The sequence below is a fragment of the Ceratotherium simum genome, chromosome 26 (genome assembly GCF_057802395.1).
Source record: "Ceratotherium simum simum isolate JZ-2026a chromosome 26, ASM5780239v1, whole genome shotgun sequence".
Classification (NCBI taxonomy): domain Eukaryota; kingdom Metazoa; phylum Chordata; class Mammalia; order Perissodactyla; family Rhinocerotidae; genus Ceratotherium; species Ceratotherium simum.
Window position 1 is genome coordinate 10,464,214 of NC_141925.1, and position 26,258 is coordinate 10,490,471.

The following is a 26,258-nucleotide window of genomic DNA, read 5'->3' on the forward strand; positions in this document are numbered from 1 at the left end:
TTTCCATGCCTCAGTTTCCTTTTCTGTAAAATGGGGATAGTCTATGTCCCAGAAGTTATGTGTTATGTGTATATGTGTTTTATGTGTATATGTGTGAATGGTTAAAGGCATTGACTCCATCTGAGCCTTGCTGTGCAAGATAATCCACATGCTGATGCTCCGTGTCCCTGTGTGATCCTTATTTGTTTTCAGTGACTCAGATTCGTCAGTGGTGGAAGAAAACACCTCACAAGGATTTATGACCGAAGTGGTGTGGTGTGGGGGAAAATGTGCTGGTTCTGGGGTCAGGCTGCATAGATTTTCATCTCAGTTTTGCCTCTTTGTCGAGTGTGGCCGTTGGCTAGCGGCTTTCCCACTAAGAGGCTCAGTTGGCACAGCTGTAAAGGTGGGGTGGAGTTGGGCTGGATCACTAGCGTTCCTGTGTGTGATACAAACTCTGTAATTTTGTGACTCCATCTTCATAATCCAAATGTGACCGTCCTTGTGGTTCTTCTTCCCTGGTGAGGGTGTTAGTCTGTGTAGGGTCTTAAATGAAAGGCATATCGACCTTCTTCAGAGGCATCCCCACTGCTTGTCTCAGTGCCTGGTATACATTAGATGCTCAATTATTTTTATTTTTCAACAGCTTTATTGAGGTACAATTCACACATTATATGATTCCCCCACCTGAACAGTGCAATTCCGTGGTTTCCAATACATTCAGAGTGCTCAATTATTTTCCTTTCTCAATTTTTTAAAATGAATGAATGAATTCTTTATCTGTTGCTTCATATGTAGCATTCATTCGTTCCATCCATCAGTATTTGCTGAGTGCCTGCTGTGTGCAAGGGAAGATGCTAGTTTCAACACTGGGGATCCAGCGGTATCCCAATCTGATGGAATTCTCTGCCTTCATGGCGCTCACATTCTTGTCAAGAGAACAGTGTGAGCCAAGATTTGGTAGTGTTTGGCCTTCCCTCTCTCATCTAGCTTCTCTCTAGCTGTTGATCAGAGCTACCGAGTTATAACCCACAGTCCACTTTATCTTAGACTTCATTGTCTCTGTCATTCCCCAAGTTGCTAATATAGGCTCTGTCATTGTGGTTTCCATATGATCAGTGTTCATTGGACATGGGGAGGGGCCGAAGGGCAGGAAATACCAGGCTGGAGGTTATACAATTCTGTGAGCTCCGGAGGATGAGATGTGAGGGGACCTCCCAGGATGAACATCTCCTGGTTATAGGGCAGGGCCGCAGTGGTGGGTTAACTCCTCTGGTCTCTTCTGATCATGTTCTCTTCCCTTTACCATGATCTGTGGTGGTTATTGTGTTGGAAGGGGGCTGGTGTAAGCTGTTATCGCAGTGGGAAGAGAAGGGTGGCTTGAGTTGTGCTCATTAGAGAGTGAAACTAGAGACACTCATTGCCCTTGGTCCCACAGAATGCAGCCCTCAATCAGGACATCAACCAGATCCCAAGATTCCATAAACCATCCTGGCTTTTGTCATCTTTTAAGTCAACTGAGGACCACAAAGGGCCAAACCTCCTGAAGAAAAAGGCCTCATGGTCCTGGAAACAATATGGAAACCTGAACAATCAGGAAGCTTGTTTAATAGGGCTTTTTGTCTTTTTATTTTGGAGAAAAGAATGGTAGGTAGTCGGATTCACCAGAGATGAGTCAAAATAGGACTTTCATGGGGTCCTCTCCTGTTTACCCTCTCCTTTACATTGCAGCGGTGGTCACCTGTCTTTGTGGATCCTGAAATAACATCCAAGTGATCAGAGAGTTCGTAAAATTCAGAGTAACTTGAATGGTGTTTTGTTTTCTTTGTACAATTGTATAAACACTGTAACTTGGAAGGAGCATATTTGGCTAAATGGACACACGGACTTCTTGAGTCCCTCCCCTAGCAGTACTGTTATCCCGAGGCTGTTGTGTGTATGTTGTGGTATAAAGCACGTGGGTTATTACAATATATCTTAATTCTGTCATCCGGTGTATCCTTAACATACTTTGTATGGAGAGAAAAGGATGTACAAGTGTAATATAAAAGGAGTTAAGTAAAAAAAACTCTGTAATATTGAGTTTGAATTGGAGATAGCAGTGTGAATAATGAGGAATTTTATCTTAAAAATGAATGTTTGTGTGTATATCTATGTATATGTTCCTATGTGTAGATGATCTGTAAAGTCTCAGAATAACAACACCAGTACTACTGCCACAATATAATAACTGAGAACAGATAAACGTTTTTACATATGCTTTCCCCATTCTTCTCCATTCTTGAAACATATTCCTTCTGTATCTGTGCCTGAGTGTATAGCCAATACATACTTTGCTCTTTCTTTTTAAAACTTGTTTAGTCTTAGTTCTGTTAGTTTGTATAAGTTCTGTAAGTTCTCTCACCAGTTCTGTTGGTATCTTGCTGGTCATTTTGGCTACCTCAAGCTTATTCTTGGGTAGATTCTGCAGGGAGGGCTTATGGGAACAACATTCCCAGAGTTCTTGCCTGTTGTTACTAGTTTGTGCTCTTTATATTTGCAAATCAATTTGGTGGATCTAAAATCCTTAGATCACATTTTCTTGAGAATCTTAAATATATTACTATATTTTTGGGAAGCATTGCTATCAAAGTTGGATGATAATCTAATTTTCTTTCCCTTAGAAGTCACTTACCCAAAGGAATTCTCTTTCTCTAAAGTTCAGTAATTTTACTAGAATGCATCTTGGTGTTAGCCATTCAAAATTAGCATTCTCAGGTACATGGTGTGCTCTTTCAATATGTAATTTCCAATTTCTTTATTTCAACAAAGTTTTTTTAAATCATAGTTTAGTATCTGTTCCTTCCCTTTCTGCAGGGGCTTCTGTTTTCTGTCTGTTGGATCTTATTTGCCTGTCTTGAATGTTTGTCACTTTCTCTCAAGTCTTTTTATCCCTTTCTTTGTTTCCTTTTAGGTTTTTTTTTTAAAGCTTGCTCTTTTCACCTTCTAGCTGTTCCTTCTAGATTGGTCTTCATTTCTGAAATTTTCTCTTTAATTTCCTGAGTTTTGTCACCTCATTATTGAGTGTTTCTAATTCTGTTTCATGTTGTTCTTTCATGTCTTGTATCATTTCCATATTGTCTTTGAGCTTCATTTGAAATAGAAAGTTACAGTTACATGGGTATTTCTGGCATGCCTGCATTATCTCTTGATACATTCTACCACTTATTATCTTTTCTCTTATAACTTTGTATGGGATTTTATCTGGATACTTCTTTGTTGCTCTTCTTTGTAGTCAGGAAACTGAACTTTTAGAGGGAGGTGAGGTTGAGGCAGCTTTTTCTAACTTTACAGAACGCCCCCTTCTGTTGTTTTCACATAGCCATCAGGTGTATGGCAACTTGTTTTCTGCAACTTCCTGGCTCTGTTCTCCTCCCTGACTTTTATCTAGATCTTCTCTTTGCTCTGTCTCTAGTGTCTCTATACTACTCAATTATGATTCCACTCTAGTCATTTTTTTCTCACTTGGGGCCCTATCCTGGAAGGGAGTCCTAGTAGGCCAGTTTTGAGAATTAATGGAGGCAGCCTGTGTTAGTCCTCTCAACCTCCCTGTAGGTCCCTTGCACTCACCTGCTATTGGGAGAGGGGAAAATCTCTCCCAGTTTTATTGTAGTTCTTAACTTGGCCCAGCATGCTTTCCTTCCTTGGGAATACCTGTTGGTGATTTTTGGGTTCTTTTCTCAGGGTATCTCATCAGATGTCCTGTTGCTTCTCTCTGCATTCTCCTGCACAGACCTTGTGGCTATTGGTTTGTCCTTACCTGCTTATATTTTGGGGTTAGTGGGGTACCTTGTAACCTAGCTTTGTTATATTATCCATAGGCTTTTGGTTTTGCTATTTGGTTGTCTTTTCTTTATTTATGTATATGTGTGTGTGTATGTATATGTAGAGATTTAGAGAGATTAAAAAATTTTGCTGCTGTCACTACTGTTGTCCCAGAATCCCTTTCTAAATAGACATTTTAAATAATACTAAGAAGTCCCCCCTTAATAATAATCACACCAGACAAAGCACAAAAGAAGGAAGCTGCCAGTGAGGGTGAAATTGAAGGCGAGCAGTCAGATGACAATAGACTGATTGATTATAGTGAATCAGAGCTCATTTTGCTTCACAAAAGTGATTACTCTGATGGCTCCTAACAACATTCATTCATTCAGAGCAGAGCTTCCCACCAGGGTGCCGCAGAGGGCTCATGGGGCCGACATAGTGATTCCTTCAGTCCACGGAGCTGCCAGAGGGACTAAGGTGGTAGGAGACCCTGGCCAGTCGCCTCCAATCTGAGCGGCTTCCTCTGTTCACCCTCAGTGAGACATGGAAATATCATTGCGAACCTTACTTAAGGATTTATTCATCAAACGTTCCTTATTTTTACAAAATTCCATAAATTTTTATTTTGAAAAATTTCAAACCTGAAAAAGGTGCAAGATAGTACAGTGAACTTGGATACACATACGCTTTACCTAGACTCACCAGTTGTTAATATTTTGCACATCTGTCATTTTCACACTTAATAAATAAACAAATGAATAAACACACACACGTGTGTGTATGTATATATTTTCTGAACTATTTGAAAGTTCTCTCAGATATTGTGATTCTTTGTCCCTAAATAATTCTACAATTATTTCCCAAGAACCAGGACAGTCTCCTACATTACCACAATATCATTATTATGCCCGAGAAAATTGACAATAATTCCATAGTATGTAACATACAGTTCCCTAATTAGTTCCTAAAGTGTCTTTTTTTAGCCATTTCCCCCCTAGATTAAGGATCCAAGCAAGGTTTATGCATTAGTTTTGGTTGTCATGTCGTCAGACTGTCCCTGAGTCTGAATTCTGTGCCAGGCACTTTGCTGGATGTTGGGGATACAGACATTGGGCAGGGCCACGTTCCTGCTTTTAAGGAGCTCATGGTCTAGAAGCAGCCATGTTACAAATAAAAGCGATAAAGATTTGGACCTTCTAATCTTCCTGCCGGTGGTTTTATTCTGAAGAGTTTCAATTCACCTTTTTAACAAATGACATCCTGTTCCCACCATGCCTGCTCAGCGTCTTGGAGTTCATTCATGTTTGGGCACTGACCTGTATAAAGCCACCTTAAGAAACTTCCAGGCACGTTGTCGTGGCCCTCTTGAATTATCTGCTGGCAGCCTGGAGGCCAGAGAACAGACACTCCTTACGTTTAGTAGTGACTTGTATATTTTTTCAATAATTCGTCCCCAAAGCATGGGGTGGAGTTGAGCTCAGCAGAAAAATGTCTTAATCAAGTGAAGACAAGCAGCAGTGACAGCTTGGAGGAGCCTTGTTTTCTTTTCGCTTTGTCAACTCCCAGTCGTTAGCTGTGGAGGGGAAAATCATTGTGTTTCCTCTGAAATGTGTTATAGGTGGCTGGATCCTTTGGGACTGGTTTTGCAGCAAGGCAAGTATGCCCATTTGTGCAGGCCAGTGACAGCTGAGCCATAAGCCACTGTGTAGGGAAGGCTATTGGTATGAACCTGGACTTAAAACTCTTTGGTGACTTAATTTTTATATCATGTCCTTGTTTTGGCCCTGAAATTTCCATCCCACAGCTGTTTCTGGAATTTGTGGGAGTGCCAGTGTTCATGTGTAGTAGGGTGTCTCAAACTGGAATTCCTGCAGTGGCCAGGTGGATAATGGAAGTGGATAAAGCAGACCATGTGTGAGAGAACAGGGAGTAGAGGAGTCTTTGGGAAACTGGAAGGCACCTGTCCTGTCTGAAGGAGCAGCAACTACTCAGTGCCACCCAGGGGTGTGGCCTGAGGGCACGAGAGCCCCATATGGTCAGACACTTGGCTTTTTCAAGAGAAGTTGAAAACCTAGGTCTTTAAGGGAAATAACTTGATTTTTAATTATTTGTACCTAATTAAAAAACCACACCAGACACACACACACCCTGGGGGTCAGCAAAGCATGGCTACAAGCCAGACAGTCCCTAGGGCTGGGATGCAGGGTAATATCTTCCCTCCTTCAGTAACCTCTGTCTTTCTCTCTCTCTGCTCCTTGGCCTCCAATGTTGTATTTTGTTGTTATCTTTTTATTTTTGCTTCATTCATAGTCCACGTTTCCTGCCTGTGGTCTCAAGAGGCTGGGATTTGATGAGACTATTGTGGCTTGTTCAAGAGCCAAATTGAGTTTTCAACTTGGTATTCAGATGCAGGGCATCTGTCTCTCCAAACGCCATATCAGTAACAACAGCTCCTCCGTGGCCGATCAGGATCTCCAGACACCACGCTGCCTCGTACAAAGAAGGAGACCCATTCTAGGCCTTTCCCCGCTTCCTCATAGGCAGGTTGCATGATAATACTACTGACGGCCCCCCCACCCCCATTTCCCAAATGCCACTCAAAGCGTGTTCTAGGTTCTGTCTGAGGGTCCTGCTTGCATCGCCACGAAGGAGGCGGGCAGATTTCGTGAACTACACGCCTCTGAACCATGATATTTATCAAAGTAATAATAGTGGCTGGGGGCCGGCCCTGTGGCTTGGTGGTCAAGTGCGCGCGCTGCAATGCTGGTGGCCCGGGTTCGGATCCCGGGTGCGCATCGAGGCACCACTTCTCCGTCCATCCTGAGGCCGAGTCCCACATACAGCAACTAGAAGGATGTGCAGCTATGACATACAACTATCTACTGGGGCTTTGGGGGGAAAAATTAAAATAAATAAAATCTTTAAAAAAAAAAAAATAGTGGCTGGGTCTTGTTATTCCCAGATACTATTTAATATTTAATATGCTGTATTTATATTTACCAAGCAAATTTTCCAGGCTTTTCAGTGCCAGTTCTGAGCTCCTCAGTTAACTCTCTCAACCCTGCTTTGTGGGCTCTTACCATAACCCATATTTTTGTTGGTTGGGAGCCTTTCTTAAGGATTTCTTTTTAAAAACTTTTTATTTTGAACTAATCTTAAATTTGCTGAAGAATTGCAAGAATAGTAAAAGAACTCCCATGTACCCTTCAGCCAGATTTGCTAGTTGTTAGTATTTTGCCGTATTTGAGGGAGATCTAACTACTTATCTATCTACATCTGTATATTTACCCATATAAACTTCTTTCCAGATCCATTTAAGGGTTAGTTGTAAACATCATGACTTTTTGCCCATAAATACTTGTATTTCCTAAGAAAAAGGGCACTTTCTTCCATAACTACAGTGTGATGATAAAATTTAGGAAATTTAACATTGATGCAATATTACTATGTAAGGTACAGCCCATATTCATATTTCACCAGTTGGGCTAATTAAGCCTTTTATGGCCATTTTCTTTGCCTGATCCAGGATCCTATCCAGAATCAGGCATTGTATTGCATTGTCCCATCTCTTTAATCTCCTTTAATCTGGAACACTTCCACAAATTCTCTGTTTTTCATGACCTTGACTTTTTTGCATTCTTCTTCTGGCCAGTTGCTTTGTAGAGCATCTCTCAATTTGGGTTTGTCAGCTGTTCCCTCGTGATGAGATTCAGGTTATGCGTTTTTGACAAGTTCTCAAGGGTTTTAAATCCATTTCCTCTTGGCTTGATAAAGGGACACAAACTAGCAAGTAGACTTCTGGTCGTACAGATGGCAAAGCTCGATATCAAGAGGTGAAAGTCAAGAGCAGAGGTGGCACTTGGTGGCCCCTGGCATAAATTGGCTCACAGGTGTGTTTTGTTTGGCATGTGAGATGTTTTAAAAAATTGTGAATCAATGTTTTAAGACCTTGAAACTTCACAGAGAAATCCAGTATTGCAGCTGCTCTTGAAGAGTTTGAAGATCTGGGAACACTGGGGCCACACTCCCATGTGCCTAAAGTTGGGTCGTGGATGCCCCTCCAGACGGGCATGTGCTCTGTACTTTACAGTGACCCCACCCTCACCCGATGTGCATTTCCGGGGTCTGCTTCACTCGTTATGTCACTCTCCTGGCCCCTCTAGGTCTGGGCTTAGGGGATAGGCTCGCAGTTACGTGCTGTCTGTGTTCTGCTCCTAGACGCCGTATGCATTCTTCTTGGGGCCCATCAGGAAACAATTTGCCACTTCATATCTGCTCCTCTTGCCTGTTCTTCCCTCTTTTGGGAGGTTGGGTATCCATTCGTATCCCCCCTGCAGTGATGCTGTTAGCATTCGCTCTTCTCAGAGGCGGATTGTCATATGGAGGGCCTCAGGCTCTCGTGGAAGGAAACTGGCTCCAATGGAAGCCCAATTCAATGAGCAGCTCCTTCAGCTCCCAGTTAATGTGGAAAATGCGGCATCCCTAGAGGGACCTATACCAGCCTGGGGAAATCAGACAAGTATTTTCTAAGGAGGTGAGATTGAATCAGTGATGAATGGAGTTAGCTAGGGGACAAGCTGGGGGAAGAAGACTCAATGTTGATGTCTGACCTGGAAATACTTCTAGGGACGATTTGAGCATCACCTCAGGTCTTCCTTTGCCCTTTGCTTCCATGGAGTAGACAGATTTCTTTGGTTAGAATACAATGACAATGGAGCCCTGGTTTACAATTTATAAATAATGATAATAATAGTAATAATAAAAAATAATAACAGCTAACATTTATTTAGTACTTATTATATGCCAGACACTTTATATATATTTGCATTTGCACACATACACATATTTTAATTCTTCCTGTAGTTTCTGAAGTACATACGTTTATCATCCCATTTTACAGGTGATAAAAACAGGGCCCAGAGAGGTCAAGTGACTTGCCCAAGGTCACAGAGAGGCAGAGCCAGCATTCACATTAGGCCTGTCTGACCTCAGAGCAAACACTTTTAATGGCACAAAGGGCCGAATTGAGCAGTGAGCTGCCTTCTTGGTATACAAATGCCCCAAGAAGTTACTTGAAAGAGTTTTGAGTGAGTGAAATGACAGTCAGCTATGATTCTGGTTATTAGGTTTGGAACCCTGTGATTTTCCCGTTGTGTTCGGGCTATTTTGGGTATGTGTCATCTGCAATTAATTACCTTCATGAGTTGCTGGAGTTGTTTGGGCTGTTTCCCTGGCTCTGGGTATGAAATGTGGGGGCCAGCCTGCCATTCTGAGTGGAATTTACCAGGTGGCTAATGAGATGGGGTTTATAGTAGAAATAGTGAAATGATGGGAACAAGGGAGCGAGCACTAAAAATCAAACAAGCTTTTAATGACTCCCCCCTCCCTCCAGCTGGCAGATGAGACGCCACAGAGCTCAAGTCAGAGAACAGTCAAGGAGAAATACAGATTTCCCAGAATTCGAGTCTCCTGTCGCCCTTGCCTGTCTTATTAGAGAAAACAGCTAGAAAGAAAGGAGAAGTAGTCAGAGAGATCTTGTGCATGGGAAGAGGCCACTGTTATCTGAACAGTGTGAGAAGAAGGGTTATTGTTCTTGTCTGGGTCCCCGTTCTGATCGGGATATGGCAGGAGAGCAAAGGGCAACGAGTGGTTCTTGGGTTCGAGTGTGGTCCAGAAGTGTCCTGGAGGCTTGTTGAAATGCAGATTCAAGGCCCATCCCCGGGCGTGTGATTGCTGAGCTCTGCAGCAGGGCCTGGGAATCTGCTTTTTACTTTTTCCTAAATGTGTTAGTGTATTTCTTATAAGCAAAACATTCTCCTTCATAATTGCATACAACAATCAAAATCAGAAAATTAACATCGGCACATTTCTACCATCTAGTCCTCACTTGACGTTCAGCTTTCACCAATTGTTCCAGTAAAGGCCCTTTCTTGCAAAAGGATCTAATCCAGAATGACTTGTTGCATGTAATTGTCATGTTTCTTCAGTCTGGAACAGATTCTCTCTTTCCTTGACTTTTGTGACCTTGACATTTTTTAAGATTACAGGCTAGTTTGTTTTGCAGAATGTTCCTCAGTTTGGTTTGCTATTTCCTTATGATTAGATTGAGTTTATGCATATTTGGTGTTAATATCACAGAGGTGATGACTGTTCTCAGAGCATCCTAGCAGGTGGTGCCTGGCTTCAGTTTGTTCCATTACTGATCATGTTAACTTTGATCCCCCAATTAAAGTCATGTCTGCCACTCTGCTCCACTGTGAACTTACTCTTTTCCCCTTTGCAATTAATAAGTATTTTGTGGGGAGGTAGTTGGAGCCTGTGTAAATACTCATTATGCATTAAATTTTCCATTTATTCATTTATGGATTCATAGATTTCTGTTTTATTCAGTAGCTCATAATCCATTACTATCACCATTTGGATGTTCACATTGTCCCAGAGTTGTCCAGTGGAAACCCTTATGAGCTGGCTTCTATGTCCTATTGAAATGACCCCATGAGTTGACACTGACGCCTTGACTTCCAGTCCAGCACCACAGTGGTGACTTCTGGTCTTCGCATCTTACGTATTTGTCACTCCTGTCTCTGACAGCAAGAAACCTGGCTCCCGTTGTCTGTAACATATTTAGTCATTTGATCACTCCCCCATGTGTGACTCATCTCCAGTGGCTTTGGATTGAACTGTTCAGGAAGGAAAGGCAGGACTGGGAGAGATCTGCTTTCTGAATAAGCTCCTCCAGCTGATTGCATTATAGGAGATCCTCCATCCTCTGACCACATGGGAGGAACCCTGGCTAGTGCTCGAGGGTATGGACTTTGGAGTTGCCCAGATACCAACGTCCCTCCTGGGTGACCTTGGCCAGTCACCAACCCCACTGAGCTCTTTGCTATTTGGTTAAGTGTGGACCATGGTAATACTTTATGGTTGTGAGGGCTAAAACGAGATAAATAAGATCCGGCCACTCTTCAAGGTCTCACAGTCTAGAGAGGGGGAGATGAGCACAGGTAGGAGTATGAAAGAATTCGACTTGTCAAGAGAGAAGCTTGTACTGGCATATGGTGGGGGTAGAGGGAGTGATCACGAACCCAGGTGGTGGAGGTGGGGTTAGCAGGAAGGGCTTCAGAGAGAAGATGGCCTTGGAGGAGACGCTTGCAAAATTTGTAGATGTTCACCAGGGAACTGGGGCAGACAGAGGCGTTGCAGACAGTGGGTCACATCAGCCTTAGCAAGGCATAGGTGTTAGCAAGAGCCTGGCTGGTGTGGGTGACAGCGAGGAGCTGATTGCCAAATCCCAGAGTGGGCGTGGGGTTCTGTATTAGACTGCTGTGTGAGCTACCTCAGGAGTCCTGGGCAGCTGTAAGAGCAGGGATGGGTCGGGTCCAGCCTGAAGAGCACTGTGTGGTGGAGGGGGCAATAGCCTGTGTGAAAGCCTGGAGCAGGCTCCGCATGATGGCCCTGGGGGCAGGTGCTCTGAGAGGCATCCTTTACTTCCCACCCTGACCCCCTCACTGCCAGAATGCTGGCTTTGCTGGGTTTTATTGCTCCAAACCTCTTTTGATTGTTGATTGTATTACAAAGGGTGTACAGAGGAGTGGTCAGGTTCCAACTCTGAGCTCTGCCGTTTGCTCGCTTGTTACTTGCCAGAGAATCACTGAGTCTCCCTGTAGGAATCAAAATCTATAGATATCTAAAAAACCTGGCTGACCTTGATTCCCTCCCCTCCTCCCCAGTCAGTGCTGGACAAGTGTTAGCCCCTAGTCATTGTCATGGGGAAGATTAAAGAGGCCGTGAATGCAGAAGTATTCTGAGAGACAATGCAAAAATACATTGTGCGCATCCTAGCAGCATGCCTGAGAGGTTATAATGCCTCAAAAAAGGTGATGGGGCTGGAGTTGGGGACCGAGGGGACTAACGGGAACACACACAGTTTGGGAAAAATGACTTCAGCTTTGACTGTGTTTTATTTTGCAGTGAGCTTGACCTTGAATACTTAGGCGGGGCTGTAACACCACAAAGCCTGGCGATCTATGCCTCCCTGCCTCTTGTGGGTGGCTGCTTGGGACAGTCCTTTAGTCTGGATGGATGGCCTGGTCACTTAGCCAGGTGCTTTTAGTAGTCAGGCGTGGTTATGGTTAGCACCTACTCGGTACCCACCAGACAGTGGATCTGAGGTGCCCTCATGCCAGCGTCTTGCTGGGGAAAGCAGAGTTCCTGTAGGTGCGTCTTACTGTTCAGTTTAGATGCCTGGGAATCACCAAATGCACTTACCAGGTTTGTTGGTTTTGTTTTGAGTAATTAGCCTTTGAGCGGTGCTGTCTGGGGTTGCGGTTGTTTATCCTGACATTGGGCGGGCATAATTGCTCTGACTCACAAACATTAATTATTGCAGTCACTGGAAGCTGTTTGAGAGGTACTTGCCACCTCTTCGATGATTTGCTTCCTTTCCTGATGCTTTTAAAGAAAACTGCAGGGTGGCCAGCAGGCGTATTTGGAGCTTGAGGGGGGAGTTGGCAAGGCCTTCTGGAATCCTGCAGATGAATATCTGAATCCTTCTCTCTGTCTCCACTGCCACCACCCAGTCCTGCCAGTCTTGGCTTCATCCTTTCCTGCCTGGATGATCGCAGTAGCTTCCTTCTGGTCTGCACACTTCTCCCATTCTCCTTCCACCCTTCTTGTTTTTCCCACATAGCCTGTCATCCCCCTGCTTTTATCGACTGCCCTTCAGGCTTAGAATAATGTTCACACTTCTTACCATGCCTCCTTGGGGGGCCCTCATGATGCCTCACCTGCTCCAGTCTCCTTGGCTTCCTTGAGTTCTAGGAACAGAACTTTTCCCTGGCTTGTTCCTCTGCCCAGAACCTCACTACTCAAAGTGTGGTCTAAGGTCTGGCAATATCGGCATCCCTAGGGGGCTTGGTAGTTGAGTCTCAGGCCCCACTCCAGTCACTCTGAATCAGAATCTGCTTGTTGGCAAGACCTCCAGGTGATCCCTTCCCCCACCTTCACATGGTGTACTTCTTCACTTCCTTCAGGTCTTACCTCTTTTTTTTAAATTTTTTTGTGAGGAAGATCAGCCCTGAGCTAACATCCATGCTAATCCTCCTCTTTTTGCTGAGGAAGACCGGCTCTGAGCTAACATCTATTGCCAATCCTCCTCCTTTTTTTTCCCTAGAGCCCCAGTAGATAGCTGTATGCCACACTTGCACATCCTTCTAGTTGCTGTATGTGGGAGGCAGCCTCAGCATGGCCGGAGAAGCGGTGCGTCGGTGCGCGCCCGGGATCCGAACTCCGGGCCGCCAGTAGTGGAGCGCGCGCACTTAACCGCCAGGCCACCGGGCCGGCCCCAGGTGTTAGCTCTTTATCACCTTTCCCAAAGGCCTTCTCAGACTGTCCTATCTAAAATACCCCCTTATTGTCTCTTTCCCTTGCTTTATTTATTTATTTTTAAATTAATAGACTTTTTTTTGTGATCCACGTTGATTTTTTATCTGTGATCCACTTTGAGTTTATATTTGTATAAGGTGTGAGATATTAGTTGAAGTTTATTTTCTTACATGTGGATGTCCATTTATTCCAAATCTATGTTGAAAAGACCATCTTTTCTCCTGAATTGCCTTTGTACCTTTGTCAAAAATTACTTGACCATATTTGTGTGAGTTTATTTCTGGACTCTTTATTCTGTTCTGTGGGTCTGTGTCTATCATTTTGCCTATCCTACATTCCTCGATTTCTGTAGCTTTATAGTAAGTCTTAAAATTGGGTAGTGTTAGTCCTCCAAATTTGTGCTTCTTTTCCATGATTTTGGCTGTTCTAGTTTCTTTGCCTTTCTGTATGAATTTTAGAATCAGCTAGTTTGTATCTATAAAAAATCCTGCTGGGATTTTGATTGTGCTTGCATTAAATCTGTAGATCAATTTGTTAATTGACATTTAACTATTTTGTCTTCTAATCCATGAACCTGGTATTTCCGTATATTTAGTTCTGCTTTGATTTCTTTCATCAGTGTTTTGTAATTCTCAGTATACAAATCTTGCCCGTGTTTTGTTAGATTTACTCCTATGTATTTCATGTTTTGGAACCATTATAAATGATTCTCTTTACAATTTTCTTTTCTAATTGTTTATTGCTAGTATGTAGAAATACAAGTAATTTTTATATTTGACCTTGAAAAGTTCACTTATTAGTTCTAGGAGATTTCTGTAGATTCTTGGGATTTTCTGTGTAGAAAATCATGTTATTTGCCAATGGGAACGATTTTAGTTATTCCTTTCCAATCTGCATGCATCTTTCTCTGGCCTTATTTCACTGGTTAGAACCTCTAGCACTGTGCGAGTGAGAGAAGACTTCATTTTCTTGTTTTCAGTCTTGTGGGGAAACCTTTCAGTCTTTTACCACTAAGCAGGATGTTAGATGTAGGTTTATTGTTTTTGGTAGCTCTAACTTTGCTCTTAATACACTTTTTTTTTCCTAGTGCACTGTTAAAGTGTGTTGATGGAAAATTTTTAAAAAATTTCTAATTCCATCATTCAGAAATGAGCACTGTTAACATTGTGTTGTATAGATTTCCAGTATAAATATATACCAATAAATATATGTCAGGGATTATAGTAAATATACTTTCTTTGTACTCTGCTGCATTCATGTAATGGTATATTGTAGATCTTCATCCATGTTAATAAACATACATATTCATCATAACTTTGACAGCTCTGTAGTATCCTCTTATAAATGGATATACCACAGTTGATCTGTCCACTTCCCTGTTGTCAGACATTTAATTTGTAATCAGTTTTTTTCCAGTATATTCACAATATCCTCATGTATCTGTTTTGAGACTTTTTCTCCTTATTTCCTGAGTATAGTTTTCTAGAAGTGAAGTTTTTGGTTCAAAATGTGTATAGTTCTTGAGGCTGTTGATTCATATTTCTTAAAACTCACCTGTGACCAACCGCTTACCTTTATGAGATGTCTGATGATCGGCAGCAGAGGCTTGAGCTGTGTGACCCTGGGAAGTTTCCTTAATCTCTGAACAAAACTGGCTGATCAGGAGAATCCTGTTCACATTTGCACAGGAGTCTAACCAGCCAAGAGATTCTGCAGACCCATGCTTATCAGCCCTCATTTTCCAATGGAGTCTTTCAAGGCTTTAAGTTTTCAACTTTGTCCATTTCACTTAATTCCCTAAATTTATATGAAGCAATGTGGGACTTTGGAGTTAAAAGTTATGGGTTTGAATCCCAGTTTTAAGTGTGTGTGTGTGTTGTTTGACTCTCTGGGCCTCGGCTTTCCCATCTGCAAAATGGGCACCGTAAAACCAACCTCACGAGGTAGTGTTGATGATCCAGTGAGACCAAGTATGTGACAGGGAGGAGAAGGACCTGGACTTGGAGATGCTTAAGTGTGAACCTGTGGCCTTGTACTAGCTGTGGGATTTGTTGTTGTTGTTGGGCCACTTAACCTCTCTGAGCCTCAGTTTCTTCATCTGTAAAGTGAAGGTAATGAAAAATGGGGATAATAACAACCCTCTTGCAGGGTCGTGGTGCAGATTGAAGGAGAGCACGTCTGCAACCTCGAATGTTAAGTGCCCCACTCAGAGAGGAATATTCACGTGTTATAGATAGAAGCTGGATTTCCTATTAAATATATAGGGATCTTTTAAATGACGCACAGGTTTTACCTGTAGGCAGTCTTGGCACTGGGCTACTTCTCAGCTAGCCTGGAGGGATTTCAAGGAACGTATAAACATCTCAGATGCCCACTTCTGCCACAGTCCATGTGGGCAGCACTTTTCTAACAGAGACTTGATTCTTTTCCACTAAATTTTTTCCTCTCAGTCCTAGGGGCCTGTGTCCAATCTGAAAAAGAGGAATTTCGTGAATCGTAGGGTTTGAGAGGTTAATAGGTAGTCAATGTGCATAAAAATGTTGAGGCTCTGAGAAGCTCTGAGGTGGGGGGAGGGGAGAGAACTTTGCTGATGTTGTTCAGCTCATCTTTTCCTAAGGGTACTTAGTGCTAATCCTCCATCCTTCTCTCAGAGCCCTTTGTCATCCCCCGGAATACGATTTGGGAAGTGTGCTTAAGAAATATCTTCTCCTTATATCCTTATTTTATCTACAGCAAAGATTCTCTTCCTCAGATTTCAGTCACTCTGCGCCACCTTCATGGTTTTTGCTGCTCCTATGGATCACCTGCATTATTCTTCCCTTAATATATATTTTTTCAATATACTCACTTTTAAGAACCTTTAAATTTCTTTTCAAAGGGTTCTTTACATCACTGAAAAAATGGAAAATCAGTTTTTAAAAAACAAATTAGAGGGCCAGCCCGGTGGTGTGGCAGTTGAGTTCACGCGCTCTGCTTTGGTGGCCTGGGGTTCGCGGGTTCGGATCCCGAGCACGGACCTACACACCGGTCATCAAGCCGTGCTGTGGCGGTGTCCCACATGCAAAATGGAGGAAGGTTAGCACAGATTTAGCTCAGGGATAGTCTTCCTCAAGCAAAAAGAGGAAGACTGGCAACAGATGTTAGCTCAGGGGCACTCTTTCTCACACAAAAAAAAAGCAAATTAGAAGAAATGCCTAAGTGTTAAAATACAAAATGTTTGGTGAACCCCTCAAATGGTCTTAGGAACATCCCACACTGGGGAGATTCTGGTTAGCTCATTCTCTCTGTGTTTTTCCCCTTTCCCTGAACCGTGAGGAAGCTGGATCCCACCACCCTTCACAGAGTGGAAAGGACTGGACGAGTAGTAAAGAGGCAGCAGAGAGGGAGGTTCTGCAAGTATACCTTTGTGAGGGCGGAGTTCCACTGCAGTTACTCGGGCTACGGCAGACAGAGTCCGCCTGACGGGGCTCCTACCCCTGCTCCTCCTCATCCTGTGGTTTTCTCATGTCGCCATTGTAGGGTCAGCCCTGAGGGCACCCCCAGCTACACCTCCTTGTTTGAGGCAGATGTGTGAGTTGCAGCTGAAAGACCAAATCCTTGGGGAGAGCCCAACCGTTGACAAGCGGGTCACTGACTGGCCACAAACAGGGTGAGAAGTACACCAGCTGCTCCTGGAGCACCAGTGACTACACTCTGGGTGGAGGTGGAGAGACTGGTCCAACCTCAGGACTCCTGGGCGGCCCATTTCCTTGGAAGGTCTGAGCACTGTCAGTTCCATTGCAACGACAGCACCCCTGCCCCCAACTTTTCTAGGTGGTCTTCCAGGTGGAATGTTAGGGTTTGATGAAATCACTTCGTCGGTTGCAAAAAGAGCCAGGTGTAGTGGTCCGACCTTCAGCTGAGCCGTGTGCACCCTAGAGCCAGAGAGGAGGAAAATCCCCTGAGAAGAGAAGGCAGAGTTGATCTAAGATGTAACCAACAGGGCTGCAGCCGTCTGTGCCCCTTGTTCAGAGGTCTCCTCCGCACCGGCTCACTCACGTGTCGCCAGTGTCGCTGCGCTGGAAGTCGGGGGGTGCCTCACCCCATGTGGGGGGGAGGGAGGGCCTGCTCCACAGCAGCTTCATCATCCCTCTTAGCATTTGCTTTCAGTTACAAACGTCTTAGGAGACTAGGCAGTGTTTTTTGTTTTCAGACATTACTTTGGTGTAGAAAATTGGGCAGCATAGCTGACCAACCAACAGAAACAAATGATAAAAGTAAAAGCCCTGTGACCTCACGGCTCAGAGGCGAGTCTGGTTAATGCACCTGTGTGCAGGGCCTTCTGGGCTGTGTCCCTCTCGCCCTCTGCATCGCCTCCCCCCCCCCCCGCCCCCGCCCCCAACACATGCGCACACACTGGTGGGGCGGTGCGTAGCGAGGGGGATGGGCCCAGGCTCTGCCGCTGGCTGTCTGGGTTCCACCCTTGGCTCTGCTACGTCCTGAAGATCCCCCTGTAAAATAGGTGTAGTGGTAGCAACCTCATGGGTTTGTTATGAGGATTACATGAGTTAGCCTAGGTAAACCGCTTCATACCTGTGTGCCGGTGTCAGCTTTTATTTTTATAGAAGCAATTTATATGCAGCATACTGTGTAGTAATCTGAGTTATAAAAATACTTATTAGATGATTATATTTTTCTCCAAATGATTTTTAATGGCTGAAAAGTATTGATTTGATTAGTACCATCATAATAAGTCCCCTAACACTGGGCATTTGTATTTCATTTCCTATAGTTTTTGTTTATGCTTTAAGGAACTTCTCTCTTTGGGTTTTTCTGTTTTCTGGTCTTATCTTTTGGTGAAGCCAGCCCGCCTCTTGCCCTCTGAGCCCTGGGCGGGTTTTGGTCTTCCCCTCGCTCTCCTTGCCTCTCGCCTGTCTAGGCTGACAGGCACCTGGCCGTGTGACCTGTGCTGGGCTTGAAGGCTGCTGCTGGGATGAGCTTCAGCCGTTATCTCCATCTCTTTCACACACACTAGGGGAGGTGGGGGGGTGGTTCCTGCGGCCTTTCATGGTTAGGATGCACTTAATTAACTGATCCATTCCATTGCTTCCTGAGGTGTCAAATAAAAACGCATTTTTCTGATAATCATAATAGACCTGTGTAATGATAAGAATAATAAATTCTGTAGGGCTTCTTTTTCTACAAGTTAAAGTCCTGTTGGCTGGTTGCAAATTAGTTGTTCAAGGTCTGGGAATTATTTTCTTGTACCAGTCACGTGTTAAAACTACCTTTTGGTGGGACAGGAACTCTCTGGTTGGCCCCCGCCCCCGCCTCTATTCCCTCTTGTCTTACACCTGCCCTGCTTTGCTCATTGGTCTAGCCGTCTGACTGCTGTGGTCGTTTCAGCCTGTCTTCCACCTTAAGAGAGACACTGTGGCAGAGGATTGTTAGGAGTATCAGTTAAAATAATGGGCTGGATAGGACTACACACACACGCCACGCACACGTCAGAGTCCTGGTTTTGCTGTTGCACCATAGTTATGTAAGATGTAACCACTGGGGGAAACTGGGCCGAGGGTATACAGGACCTCTTGGTATTATCTTTGCAGCTTCATGTGAATCTAAAATTCTTTCAAAATAAAAATTAAGAAATAAAAAGGACCTCATCCTGTCTGGGGGTCAGGAGCTGGTTGCCTCTTTGAAGGGGTCGGTGTGCCCTCCAGGTGTTTGAGTTTCATTCAGAAGCAGTTCCAGTGACCTGAACGTGTTAATTTTTCACAAAATTCAAACAAGTTCATTGGTGCAAAGTTGTCTGGGATGAATTTGTGGCTCCCAAAGATGTCCAACCCAGTGGTTTGATGTATTCTCCATGGCTTCTCATCATTTTGATGGCAGTCAGATTTATGTTAAAAAATCTTGTTTTGTATCTGTTAAGTCTGATTTTTAGAGTCTTAAGATGGTGTTAAAAGACTGATCTAAACCAGAAGAAAAGCAGCCACTTGAAACATTTCAGTACTGGCTGCAGCGTTGAAGAGGAACAAGGGAGTCTGTGTGGTGTGAGCAAATGAGATGAGACCTGGCAGCCCAACGTTGACACCACTCACTCACCGTCACTCTGCCTCAGTGAACCTGCTAATCCGCCTCTTGGAAAATGTTCTGCTGTGAACTGTTGTTAAATTACGCCATATAGAAATGCATATAAATTGCTTTCCTTCCCTACTTTTAAGCTAATATGTGACTTGAATTCACGTGTGGAGATTAGGAGCAGGTTGCGATGAGTGACAGGACTCTGGCTGAGGGAATCCAAGAAAACAAGCTGTATAATTCATACACATCGGGGAATATTTTCCCCCACAAACCTTTTCAGGACTTGTTAGTTGTTGAGCTTCAGACGTTTGCTATTCGTATCAAGACAGAGAAAGCGCAGACACCTGTAGAAACATCCATGACAGGCTATCTAGGAGGAGGGCGATAATTAAGGGACTTCTCTGTGGTGTACTCTCTCTACAGCTTCTGAGATGAATGCAGAGTTCTCAGGCAACACCTCAGTATATGGTAGGGTCTGCAGTTGGTGCTGATGTTCTTTCTGCCAAACTAGAGTACGGAAGCAGAATACAAAGTGCTGTCTTTGTGGGCTGAGGTGTAGTCAGACGCACTGAAAACAGACAGAACCAGTGATGGGCAGTTTCACGTTTTTCCACTGAGTAAATGTGTGACTTATCCATACCGAGGAATGGTATTTCCATCCATAAATCAAGTTAGAAGCTCCTGTGGTGAATTGTTAAACGAGGCAACCCAATCGCAGAAAAATTTATAATATGATCCAGTTTTATAAAGTCAACTCTGTTTGTAAATTCTATTTGAGTGTATGGGGTTTGTAGTGATTAGATGAGCTTGGAGGAAGGCATGAAATGTATATGCCAGATTTTTAACATTGGTTTCTGTGGGGAAGTGATGAGTGGAGCAGTAAACAAGGGAACAAAGACTTCAAACAAAAAAAGGAGTGTAAAAGGTGTTTCATCCATGAATAATCATATTTAGTTGTGTATGTGTGTGTGCCTAGAGAGATGATAGAATAGATATAAAACTGTTACTGGGGTTTATTTCAAGGTGTTGGGTTTTCAGCTGTTTACATTCCTTCTTAAATGTGTTCTGATTGAGTATTTTTGCAGTGAGCAGTTTAATTTTTATAATCATAAAAGAAACCCAATATTACAGCTCTTTTTATTGTGAGGAAATATTCTGGCATGTTTAAAGACACTCGGTTAATACCTTGATGGGGAGGAGCGGAAACAGAAAATGTGGAAGAGGCACCTCTCTCTGGGGTAGCTGGTGAGAAACCAAGTCCAAATCCAAAAAGAGACAGAGAAAAGCTCTCCTGGGCCTTGGGGCAGAGAGACCTGGGTTTATATCTTGGCAGTGTGCCTTACTTATGACCTTGATCTTGGCCATGTGACCTTGGGGACAGACCTTATCCATGCCCCAATTCCTCTCCAGTAAAATGAGGAGAATACTACAGGGTCATTGTGCCTGACACATCATAGGCCCCTAAACATTTTCCACTGAATGAAGAATGGATGAATGAATGCATGCGTGCTTCACTCAGTGAGGTCACATGTGTGAAGTCTGAGCTATGTGGTGAATAGTCAACAAATGGTAGTTTTCTCTCTCTGACCCTCATGTTCTTTTCCTCAGCCAGTGTACCTGGGGAGTGAATTTGGTAGAGTGGGGTCTTGTCATAGCCCTAGTTCATGTTCCATAGTACAGTCTTATGTGGGGATAGATGCGGACTTGGTTAGCTGCTTCTCCTCTTTATGCCTCAGTTTCCTCATCTGTAAAATGGGTGTTGTGATGACACCTTGGAAGGATTAAATGAGCTGATATATAAAGACTTCACATAGCAGGTAATAAAAATATTGAGTGTTCCCTGGGTTGAATACATAGTATATGCCTCTGTAAATGGAGAGAATATCACAGAGTGCCTGACACAGAATAGGCACCTAGCTGATCGATAGGTTCAAATAATCCAAGCACAGCACACGTCAGCATCCTGAGTTTCCAGGCACTGGAACCAATTAATGCTTATTTCCATCATGAGTGAACAGTTCCTGAGGCATTCCGCAAATGTACCCTTGCTAACATAGTCTTTTCCAGTGATCTCTAAGACAGAGAATGTATTAATATTTGAAGATGTGCATTGTGAGTGTTTCTTTACAAAGATTTCTCCCTGCCTTGTGTCTGAATTGCCAATTTTTAATATATGTGTTTAATATTCTTGTGCCCGCAGAGAAAACGAGGTGCTCAAAGTCCAGCTGAAGAAGTATGTAGGCGCTGTCCAGATGCTGAAAAGGGAAGGCCAGCCGGCTGAAGGTGAGGGGAGACTGAGCCTGGGTGGGACAGGGCCAAGCCTTTTCATCTTTATAGCCCCTGTGCCTGGCACATAGTAGACACTCAGTGTGCGATGAGTGCATATGCAGATGGATTAGAAAAACAGTGCTGGTCAGGTTTCTGGAAAATTAATTAGATGGAAAACCCTGTTGTGTATTCTTGCTAAGTACATAACTAATATTGTAAGATTTACTTGCTAGATAGTTAGCAGCAGTCATATCAATTTGTGTGCTTAGGGAATTTTATGTCTAGAGTCTTGAGACACTTGTAAAGTAGTGAACCTTGCAGCATGATTAAGTCCCATCAGGCCAGGCCTAAAAGCAACAGAACGCCCAAGTGGTGGAGAATCAGAGCTCTAGAGTTGAGCTGACCAGGTTCCAACCCCAGCTCTGGTTAAGTTTCTTAATCTCTCTGAACCTCAGTTTTCTCCTCTGTAAAATGGAGTTAGTTGACAGTGCCTACCTCATGAGGCAGTCCGTGTAGACATCTTAGCATAATACCACAGAGTAAGTACTGAGTAAATTTTAGCTATTATTATTAACATTATTAACCAGAAATGCAAGTAGATAGAAAAATGGTCAGATCTCACTAAATGTGGTGTTGCTATATGCTTCCTCTCTCAGCAGTTTGGCTACAGTTCATCGTGAATCTACTAAAATATTTCTCAAGTTCGCCTAAAGAAAGGATATTTAACTTTGGCTGAAGTGTCTTGCAGCCTCAGCCAATGGACTGTTATAAGATTTTCTTAAACAAAATTGAGCTCTTGGAGTGTGGGCATTTTAACCACAAGGTGCACACTCCGTTCTCACAGGTCTTGGGAGTCAGCCAGACCTGGACTGAATTCAGGCTCACCCACTGTAACTGACCTCTTGGAGTTATTTTCCATCTGTAAGAGGAAACATCATGTGATATCATGAGGTCATTGTGGGGATTTACTGAAACAATGAGTGCCGAGCTTCCAGTATGGCACCTGGCACGTAACTGGTGCTCAGTAAATGGTAGTTACTTTCTGTGTGATAGAGGAGACAGGATGGCTTACATAGTAATATCACAAAGGCTTGAATTTTATTTGAAGCTTTCGTATTTATTATGGTCTCATTTTGATCAAGTTCAACACATCCGTGATTTTTTTTGCTGACATGCCTGGCTTCATTCATGAATGGTCTGCAACTGTTAGCAGTCTGGGGGTTATCGTTGCAGAATTAAGCACGGCTTCCTCTGTGGGCCCATCCCCCTTCTCACACAGATATTGCTATGATGGCCCTGATTCATTTCATTCTGTGGAGTTAGGTATATGTTGGTCTTCTGGCTTTTCACTTCTCATCTTTGCTTCCCCAGCGCCTGCCTTTTGTAGTCATTCATTCCATTCATTACATGTTTTGACTTAATTGTATTTGTCTAGCTCTTAACCCTTTCCAAGCAAGTTCAAGTCTAGTCTCACATGACTCATTAACCCTGTGATGAGTAGGTATATTTCCTCTATTTTAAAAATTTCACTATAGGAGGCTCAGGAGAGCCTAAGGGGTTCATTCATGTATCTGAGGTGGAAAGGAACTCATCTCATTTTCCTCCAAATCCCTAGTTCTTTGCCTTATAAAGTTCTTAAACTTTAGTGTGCAGAGGCATTACCTGGGGAAACTATTAAATGTGCCTCTTGTCAGAGGAGAATAGAGCTCCCCTTCTCAGGAGTTGTTTCAGTGGATCTAGGATGGGGTCTAGATTTGCGTGTCTAGATATGTGACTCTAGTGCTGGTGACCTGTGGACCACACCACCACCTTTTTTTTTTTTTCTCCTGGGGAAGATTCGCCCTGAGCTAATGTCTGTTGCCAATCTTCCTCTTTTTGCTTGAGAAAGATTTGCCCTGAGTTAGCATCTGTGCCAGTCTTCCTCTATTTTTTTTTTTTTAATAATTTTATTTATTTATTTATTTTTTCCCCCAAAGCCCCAGTAGATAGTTGTATGTCATAGTTGCATATCCTTCTAGTTGCTGTACGTGGGACGCGGCCTCAGCATGGCTGGAGAAGCGGTACGTCGGTGCGCGCCCGGGATCCAAACCCGGGCTGCCAGCAGCGGAGCACGCGCACTTAACCGCTAAGCCACGGGGCCGGCCCAGTCTTCCTCTATTTTGTATGTGGGTCACCATCACAGCATGGCTACCAACGAGCGGTGTAGGTCCATGCCTGGGAACCAAACCCGGGCCGCTAAAGTGGAGTGCACTGAAGTTAACCACTAGGCCATGGGGCCGGCCCCCACGCCACCACCTTTTGAGAAATCTACACAGAGCTTTGAATTGGTACAGTAAGAAAATTAAACCCAGGGGGAAAAAAAGCACCATTGGGCTTGTGTTTGATTTAAAAAACTCAACACTATAAAATACATTTCTGAGTAGGAGCATTTTTGGAGTGATTTCCCCCCAGAATTGGTACGTGGAACCTACAGTGTCCGGAATGGTTTCTCAGAGCAGCTGAAGTTTTCTTTCCTAAGACCTGGCCTGAGTGCTCTGAGCCGAAGCTGGGTATGAGCCTTTTCAGGACACAATTGTGGTGGCCCTTAAATGGATTAGAGCAGAGACCATTAAGCATATTTTGCTCCTCTGTATAGCAGCAGTCCCATACTGCTTGGCTTCTTCCTCTGTAAATTAAGACCAAGTATCTTATCTGTGAGTCGTCCTTCAATGGGAGGTTTTTATGACAGCCCTCAAATGCGGGCGTGTACTGATCGACGGATGCCTTGTTGCTTATGTGAATCCTGCGGTTCACTCCTTCTCTCTTGTCAGAAATACTAGTGAGCGCCAGCCATGCACCAGGTGCCATGAAGCAGCCTCCTTAAAAGGCGCTCTTTCAGAAATTGTCCTCGGGCCTCTCAAGAACTTTTATCTAATTTTCAAGTGAAATTGGGACTCACTCCTCAACCCCAGCTAGCTGCTGGCTCAGTCTGTTGAAAACTATTGTGTATGTGCCCTGGCCAGGCTGGGGTGGCTGGGGAGTCTGGGGAACTGGAGGAGCAGAGGCAGGGAGAGGTTGGAGAGGCAGAGAGTCCTTTCTCGTCTGTGATTTCCTTGGCCCCTGGTGTTAGAGGGGTGGGCGTAGAGATGCGTACTAGCTTCCCAAATTCTCAGTGGGAATTCAGAATGTGTTTTCCACAATATAAGTCTTTTAGTTTGAAGATATAAAGATTCTTTTTATCTTATGGCAACAAATTGTTTATGAAACAGCTAGCTCATCAGGGAAAAGAGTGAAAAATTATTGAAGCCCCAGATGCCTTCAGGGTTGACTAGATTGCTGAGGACCATATTGGGATCTTCACCTTCACTATTACATCGTTGCTGCGGAAGAGTGCCTCCAGGATAGAAAAAAAACCCACAACTTAAAATGGATCTTTGGAATACATTGTTGACAATCTTTAATTTTACAAATATCAGATTTCAAATTCCTACCCTCTTCTTTTTTTTAAAAGAAAGACGTAGTCCCTTTAAGAAAATCATGATTTAATAACCAGCAAAATATGGAGTAGAATTTTGGGTTGCCTCATTAACTGATTGAAAGAATTTTTTTTCCTAATGAGGTCCAGAAGTGAGCTTGGGTCATTCAGCACTCAAGTGCTGTTTTTCCTTGGTGAGGTCAGAAGAGTTCCCCAAAGCTTATGACCTGATTTTTGTTTGTAAATCTTTCTCATCCTGCAGCATGTTGTCTGTGTTCTCTCCCTGCAGCCTTAGAGCTGTGGCACAAGGACTGTCATGTCCATGAGGAACTGGCTTGGCAATTAAACTTCCATTGTGACTCTTATTGGATATTTGATCAATTCTCTTGTTAAGGAACTTGGACAGCCTTTCTCCTCTCCAGGGAGCTCTGTAGGGCGGTTTCACTTATGGAGGGAGAACACATCACTCATGTTTTCATCCAGACTCATGTTTTCATCTCAGGCTTGTTGTTGAAGTTCGAAACACAATGTGCTGCAAGTTGGCTTCTTGTCTGGAGAGGCCTTCTGGCGGCTCACTGAGGGGCCTGGGAAGCAGATGAACCACTCAGTCTCAGAGACCTGATAGGTTGTGTTGACAAGACTGGCTCTTTCTCTTAGGGGTGAACTCACATTAGTCACACACAGAGTGATATATGATGAGAAGAACAGTTTCTGCATTGGTCCTGAGAAATTTGGGCTGGTGGGTAAACCAGAAGGCCCAAATCTGATGCTCAGGCCCATCATTCCTCTGGGCTGATCAACTTGGGGAGCTGGAGTCTCACCGGCTGACTGCTTATTGAGCCAGAGAAGGAGGAGCTCACTGGGTGGTTCAGATGTTCAATGGCATGATGTGTCCAACACTTGGTGAGAAAAGGTCTCTAGGCATGGAGAAGACCTCGTATGGAGAGATGCTGTCGACTTCTGGCTCTTTGCATGGTCTTTCTCCTTTTTTCAGCCTGTGCTTTGTTAGAGTTCTGAGGAGTGCTAGTTCTGTCAGATGTTAGTTGATGTTGAGAGAGAGAGAGAGCATGCATGCACCGCTCTCACGTGAGCTACTTACATATTTTGTACTTAGACCTCATAACAAGTGGTCAGCAGATAACTTTGTTTCAGTTTAGAGATTATCATTAATCATGGCTCTTCTTTTCCTTCAAGTTCTCTGTAAGAAATAGATGCAAGAATCAGAGAAATAGTGATCAAAATAATGTTTTTATTACTGACAGTTGATTGGAAACTCCAGCTTGACCTGTAGCCAGAGTCA

The 26,258-nt window shown here is 43.7% G+C and overlaps 1 protein-coding gene across 4 annotated transcripts in view; it reads left to right on the forward strand.

Moving 5' to 3' along the window:
* Positions 1–26,258, forward strand: part of SNX29 (sorting nexin 29) — a 519,309-nt gene that overhangs the window by 162,216 nt on the left and 330,835 nt on the right. For all 4 annotated transcript variants that reach the window (XM_087416977.1, XM_004438061.3, XM_087416978.1 and 1 more), the window contains one exon: positions 21,437–21,519. In XM_087416977.1, the coding sequence (XP_087273103.1) occupies positions 21,437–21,519 (83 nt within the window). The remainder of the gene's footprint in view (positions 1–21,436; positions 21,520–26,258) is intronic.